Source organism: Corylus avellana, chromosome ca9 (assembly GCF_901000735.1).
Source record: "Corylus avellana chromosome ca9, CavTom2PMs-1.0".
NCBI lineage: Eukaryota > Viridiplantae > Streptophyta > Magnoliopsida > Fagales > Betulaceae > Corylus > Corylus avellana.
Window position 1 is genome coordinate 18,939,999 of NC_081549.1, and position 7,002 is coordinate 18,947,000.

Here is a 7,002-nt window from a genome sequence, read left to right on the forward strand (position 1 = left end):
ATCCTCATAAAAGAAAAAGGATCCTCTCCATTTCACTTGAAATTGAGAGGTTCCATTTAGTGTATTTAATTAGGGGGCATAGTTGTCCAAAAAAATTTATTCAAAAATTAAATAAACAACAATGCCCTTCTAATCGCAAATGGCTCTCTGGATTTTTTTTTTTTTTTCCTTTTTTCTAAAAATAAAAAATAAACGTCTCATTTCCACGGCAAAATATATATATTTTTTTTAATTTTTTTTTTTTGAAAAGCAAAATATTATCTTGTTGCATGCACTTTTTACCCACCCGCCAGTGGCCCAGTATCATCCGGCCGCAGACGTATTTGGGCCAGTAGTGGGCCAATGTAAAGCAATCCTGGCTCGACTATTCTATTAAACACCTGCAAACTTAACGGCCCTATACAACGGAACCGAACAAAAGCCCAAACTCTTTAGCTGAATTGAATGAGATTCTACTTTCATTGTCAATTTCATTGAATACGGCAATACATTCATTTAAATAAATGATTTTCTGAAATTTGTAGGTGATTTTAGCAACGATACTTTTTTATATCTTAAATTATTAATTTTAAATTAAATTAATAATTAAGATATACGTTTTATTGATCTCTAAGGTATAGGTTTTTATAAAGAGTAACGCTACACATACTCTTAATCCCACATATCATTACATAGCTTTTAAAAATCATAATTAAAATTGAAATTAATTACTCTTTAATTTTGATTAAATTGTAATTTTAAAAATCATGTTAGAGAGTATGAAAGTAGAAATGTGAAAGTGAGAATTTGTGTACCGTTCCTCTTTTATCAAATTGCCTCATATGATTCAAAAGTTATTAATTTACTACATAGGGTAATGATAAACACAACGCTGGCGTGCATGAACAGTCATGCACGCCCAGCAATTTTTTTTTTTAATATTTAAAATATTAAAAAAAAAAAAAAATTGCTGGGCGTGCGCCAACGTTGTGTGAATCATTACTCTACTACCTAATATTAGAACTATTAACAAATAAATAATTATGTCTACCTTTTGTCACTCCCAAATTCTATTGAGGGGATGACCGAAACCCAAAAGATTAGGGTGGTTTGACCATCCCTTGGGCCAATCTAAAGTTAGTCTAATGAGTCAATGACCCCTAAAATTTTTTTTTCTTTTTTAAACGGGACACATATTATAGTCTAATTGGTATTGTGTTTGTGATGATTTAATTTTCGCTGTACATGATTATTATGTGTTTATATTATCTTTGGTTTGTTTAATGGGCCATAAACAAACCAAAATCACAGCAGGACGTGAGAGGACCAATCAGTAATAAAGTATAAGACCCAGGGGCAAATTTGGTCAGCTGAGATCTGGAAGAAACCCCACAATAGAATTGGAAAGCGAAAGGACAGCTGGAACCACGAGAGCCCCCAGATCAGCGTGACGCGTCGCGTGGGCCGTAGATCTAGTACTTAAAGGGACAACAATTAGAGCGAGACCGAATAAGGCGCATTTCATTTCATTTCTCTTTCGCTTTGGTTATCGTGTTTGTCGGTTTGTGGGGGCTCTTCCCATTTTGAACGAAAATCTCAGGCCTTGAGGGCGGGCAGCTGAGACCACCTCGAAGAACGCGAAATCTAGGGTTTTGAACAGGTGAGATTTTCGTAATATTTCGCTCGATTATGTTTCTACGATGATCCTAACGTTCACAATGTGATCGTTTGAATGTTCGATTGCTATGAATATGGGCATTTTCTTCGGTTTGATATAATGTTATGGTGTTTCCGATCTTGTTTTCGATGCCTTATCGGGTTTACATTGTGATTTCCATGGATCTGACAGGAATGCTTTTGCTTTCAAATTGTTTGTTTTTCAAAGAGTTTGCTGGGTTTTGATAATTCATTTTGCTTCTTCATCTGTTGCGCTTTGGCTAATCATATTCCTGAGAACATTCGGCGATATCTCGTCGTTAGTGTTGTACCATTTTGTGATTTCCTATTTCTTTACGTGTTGTCACTGTGAAAATGTTGATTCACCGAACATCTTCTTTGGTGTCCGGTGTTTGCGTTTACAGTGTGTCTCAATTGTTCGTTCTGGACACTGTTTAATCATGAATACATATTTTGTTTCCTTTATGAACTTTTACGCAATTCGGCACAGCGTTGGATTTTACCTGTAATAATGTTGCTCCCATTTCCCTTTAGTGTTCTGGTAATGTCAGCTGCATGTGCATCAACAAGCGTGTATTTCTACAGTAGCACACTATCAATCTTATTTTGTACGCAGACTACATGAGGATTCGAATCAATTTTTGCCCTTGTACAATATTACGAGCTTTTGAGATCATTGTTTCAGGGTATGGGACGAAGAATTATGCATAAATTGTTAGAAAATAGTGTCAGATCGTTCTCCATTTTGTCAAATGAGTGAATGACCTTTCAAGTTATGTTCTAATCTTGATTTGGATGGCTGTGCAAGGTTTTATTAGTATAGAGTTCCTCGTAGTATTTTTGTTACCAAGATATTTTGTTCTTTTTTTTTGGTCTGATTTTAACTGTCTCATGCATATGTTCTTAAATTCAATCTTACCTATTATTTGTCAACTAAGAAAATTGGTTCTGCTCTTGATTCACAAGATGTTAGTGCTACAGTCTAGTTAATATAAGATAAAGTGGGTACATGTGATAGATGTTTGATATTGGAAGATAAGTATGGGCAGAGGTTCCTTACCTGATTCTTCTGATGTTATACTGTTAATTCTGAGCAGGCAATAGAAGATGGCAGATGCCGAGGATATTCAACCTCTTGTCTGTGATAATGGAACGGGAATGGTTAAGGTAATCTAAAAGAGTACCATGTATTACATATTAGTAGAATGCTAAACTATCTGCCAAATAGTAAGGGCTTATTGTGATCATTGAATTGCTGAATAGGCTGGTTTTGCTGGAGATGATGCTCCGAGGGCTGTGTTTCCTAGCATTGTTGGACGTCCACGTCACACTGGTGTTATGGTTGGCATGGGGCAGAAAGATGCATATGTTGGAGATGAGGCTCAGTCCAAGCGTGGTATATTAACTCTGAAATACCCAATTGAACATGGAATTGTTAGCAATTGGGATGATATGGAGAAGATTTGGCATCACACCTTCTACAATGAACTGCGTGTTGCTCCAGAAGAGCATCCAATTCTCCTCACTGAAGCACCTCTCAACCCCAAGGCAAACCGTGAGAAGATGACACAGATCATGTTTGAGACCTTCAATGCTCCAGCCATGTATGTCGCAATCCAGGCTGTTCTTTCCCTTTATGCCAGTGGTCGTACTACTGGTAAGCTCACTACAAAAAACCTTTTGATTAGTAACGATACATTAGAAACGTGTCAATAGGCTTGACACATTTCTAAAGGTTAGTAACGTGTGGTTAGTAATGTGTGTGGCGTGTTACTAATTTGAATGTTACTAAATTCCTATTAGTAACGTGCCATCATTTTGACACGTTACTAAATTTTAGTAACGTGTCAAAATAGACACGTTACTAAAGTTTAAAAAACTAGTAAAAAAAAACTAAAACCACAAGCTCCACTCCGAAATAAAACCATATCTAGATCCAGTATGATCGCATCAAAATCTCAAAAGGAAATCTCAGCAACTAACAACAACAATAGATGCAGAATAATGGCAATTACCACCAAAATAGATGCAGAATAATGGCAATTACCACCAAAAAAGCATAAATCAGTGCAAAATTTTCCAAAAATTAAAAAATAGGCTTAGTTTTAACTCTAAAACGTACCGTTTGCTTAAACCAACACACCAATATTAGCCAAAAATTGCTATTAAAGATACATTCGGATCTCATATTACTACTACTACAACACTTTCTCACCAACCAAACAAATCGCAAAATATGTACAAATCAAACAAAAAAAAAATCTGAAGCAAATTCAACCAAATTTCATCACCACAAATTAATTAAATTAAACAAACAAAAAAAAAAAATTGTATTCAAGCACAATTCCCATTCCATTTCCAAAAAATAAAATAAAAAATTAATTTAACCTATGTTTGCCACCACCGAAAACATTGTGCACTGGCCTTTCTCTCCCAAAGATGTCTGTTCTCCAAATGGATTCAACCTGAAAAATCAAACCAAACCAACCTGAAAATCAGACCCAGAAAAATTTCTAACACCCAAACCCAGCAGAAAAATTTCTCCTCTTTTTCATTTTCTTCTTCTCTTTTCTTCTTTTTCTCTTCTTCTTTTCTTTTTCTTCTTCCCATCTGAGAGAAGAGGGAGCTGCCATGGGGGTATACTGGGCGTGAGAGCAAAAGAGAGAAAAAGAGAAGAAGAAAGAAAAAGCGCGGCCGGAAGGAAGAAAAAAGAGGGAAGAAGAAAGAAAAAGCGTGGCCGGAAGGAAGAAAAAAGAGGGAAGAAGAAAGAAAAAGAGAAAAAGAGGGAAGCAGCTGGCGCATGTTTCCAATGCCCGTTAGTAACGTGTCAACTTTGACACGTTATTAAAGTTTTCAAAAAAAAAAAAATTTTTTAATTTTTAATTTTTTTTTTTTTAATTTTTTCAGTTTTCAAATTAGTAACGTGTCAACTTTGACACGTTACTAAAGTTTTCGAATTAGTAACGTGTTAAATTTGACACGTTACCAAATTTGACACATTACCATTTAGTAACGTGGGTAAAGTGACACGTTACTAAATGGTAACGTGGTGAAAAATAATGAACAGTACACACGTTACTAATACTGTATTTTTTTGTAGTGGCTATTCAATTAGTCTAAACCATCTAGATTGATTTTTATGATTTTACTAATGATTGCAGATATCATCTATGCTTAATTGCATGCCAAATTCATAATTTATTCTTTGTGTGCAGGTATTGTGCTCGACTCTGGAGATGGTGTCAGCCACACGGTTCCCATTTATGAAGGGTATGCTCTTCCACATGCCATCTTGCGTCTTGACCTTGCAGGTCGTGACCTCACGGATGCCCTGATGAAAATCTTGACCGAACGGGGCTACTCATTCACCACCACAGCCGAACGTGAAATCGTGAGGGACATGAAGGAAAAGTTGGCTTACATTGCCCTTGACTATGAACAGGAATTGGAAACTGCTAAGACCAGCTCCTCTGTTGAGAAAAGCTACGAGTTACCTGATGGCCAGGTGATCACCATTGGTGCTGAGCGTTTCCGATGCCCAGAAGTCCTGTTCCAGCCATCCATGATTGGAATGGAGGCTGCTGGTATACACGAGACAACTTACAACTCCATAATGAAATGTGATGTTGATATCAGGAAGGATTTGTATGGGAACATTGTACTGAGTGGTGGCTCCACTATGTTCCCTGGTATTGCTGATAGAATGAGCAAGGAAATTACTGCATTAGCCCCCAGCAGCATGAAAATTAAGGTGGTCGCTCCACCTGAGAGGAAATATAGTGTATGGATTGGAGGCTCCATCTTGGCATCCCTTAGTACTTTCCAGCAGGTGGGTCTTTTGACATATACATATATCTTATTCATGTGTTCTAGTTGCAATTTCTTTCTGTATCTGATTTTTAATTTTGGCTGCAGATGTGGATTGCCAAGGCTGAGTATGATGAGTCCGGCCCTTCAATTGTGCATAGGAAATGCTTCTGAGCACAACCAACGATAAGTGGACTGCTCTATTTTGGAGAGAAAATGCTGCTTGCATTCTTCTTCTTTGGTTCTACTGCCTATTTTTCTTCTCTGCCCAATTGTTTCGATGTCTGGACAATGACCTTTAAAGGATGAGGCAATTTTTCTTTTGGTTGTTTTCTTCCTAGTATCGAGGGACTGTTACCCTTGCAATCTTTTAGCAGCATGTTAATTCTGTCTCATTTATTATCTGATTTTCTGCTCTTTGTTAGTGATCAAGTTTGTGGAATGAACCCATTTAAATAAGTAGTTCTGTTCAACATCGATTTCTCCATAAAATCATTAGACTTAGAGATTTATTTTCTGCTTTTCTTATAAGGCCAGTCTTTACCCCTCCCCACTCCCCTAACCAAAAAAAAAAAAGAAAAAGAAAAATTCAGCTGCTTGGATATTAATTACAGAAGTGGAATATTAGCCGTTGGTGCATAATTAGGTGAAAGCTCGATGATGATAATCAAATTCCCACTTAGAACAACAATTGCTCGAGGATTTAGACTTTTAGCAATTTGTTATTTGGATTACAAATGTGAGAGAGTCTTTATAAATATCACCTAACCGAGTAGAAGGTAAATTGTTTAAGACCTTTTTGGACATGTGGACTTTATAAGAAGAGAAATGCAAGGAGTTGATAAGTTCTTCATATTTGACTTATATTCTCTTACAAATTAATTATTAGATTTATAGCCTTATATAGACTTCACATAAGTCAATGGTAAACTTCACAAACCTAATGGTTTGACCATTAGCTTTATGGAGTTCATCTTTAACTTATATAGGATCTACATAAGTTCACAAATCTAATGGTTAATTTGTAAAATAAAATTGGCCAAATATGAAAAAAAATATTGACCACTAGCATTTCTCTTTTTCTTTTTATCTTGAGCTTTAAAATTTGTTGCACTGCTTTAGCCACGAAAATGATTATACAAGTTTTGTTACATTTGAAACTATGTTTGCATTGTAATCTTGTTATTTCACTTCAACCTACCCTCAGCCCATTATTTGTTAGAAATTTCTAACAATTTTATTGTTCAAATTATTAGCAATTCGAATAAAAAACGTGAGAGAGTTCAAATTTGTAAGAGAATATATGCTAAATATGAAAAACTTATTGATCCCTAATATTTTTCAAAGAAAAATGACTTTTCATTCCAGAAAATGAAAAAAGAATTTGAAAAATTCACACTAATACAAAAGAACTTGAAGTATATTTTATTTAATATTTTTTTGGTATAAAATAAATTCTTTCTTTCATATCAAAGTCATCAGCAAAATTTTCCATTGTTTTTGGATTGCCCTTAGTGAGTTAGTGTAATGTTTGAAGAG

The 7,002-nt window shown here is 35.4% G+C and overlaps 1 protein-coding gene across 1 annotated transcript; it reads left to right on the plus strand.

Annotated features, from left to right (window-relative positions):
• The first annotated feature begins 1,496 nt into the window (after positions 1-1,496).
• On the plus strand, positions 1,497-5,975 carry LOC132161786 (actin). Its single transcript, XM_059571971.1, has 5 exons — positions 1,497-1,639; positions 2,754-2,823; positions 2,920-3,313; positions 4,872-5,485; positions 5,572-5,975. The coding sequence occupies exons 2-5, from the start codon at positions 2,764-2,766 to the stop codon at positions 5,635-5,637; spliced, it is 1,134 nt and encodes a 377-aa protein (XP_059427954.1). The 5' UTR covers positions 1,497-1,639; positions 2,754-2,763; the 3' UTR covers positions 5,638-5,975.
• Positions 5,976-7,002: the final 1,027 nt, after the last annotated feature.

Excerpts from the sequence above, each read along its gene's own strand:
- LOC132161786 (XM_059571971.1), top strand. The coding sequence starts at position 2,764 with ATGGCAGATGCCGAGGATATTCAACCTCTTGTCTGTGATAATGGAACG. Across the intron at positions 2,824-2,919 it reads ATGGAACGGGAATGGTTAAG|GCTGGTTTTGCTGGAGATGA; the intron begins GTAATCTAAAAG and ends ATTGCTGAATAG. Across the intron at positions 5,486-5,571 it reads CCCTTAGTACTTTCCAGCAG|ATGTGGATTGCCAAGGCTGA; the intron begins GTGGGTCTTTTG and ends TTTTGGCTGCAG.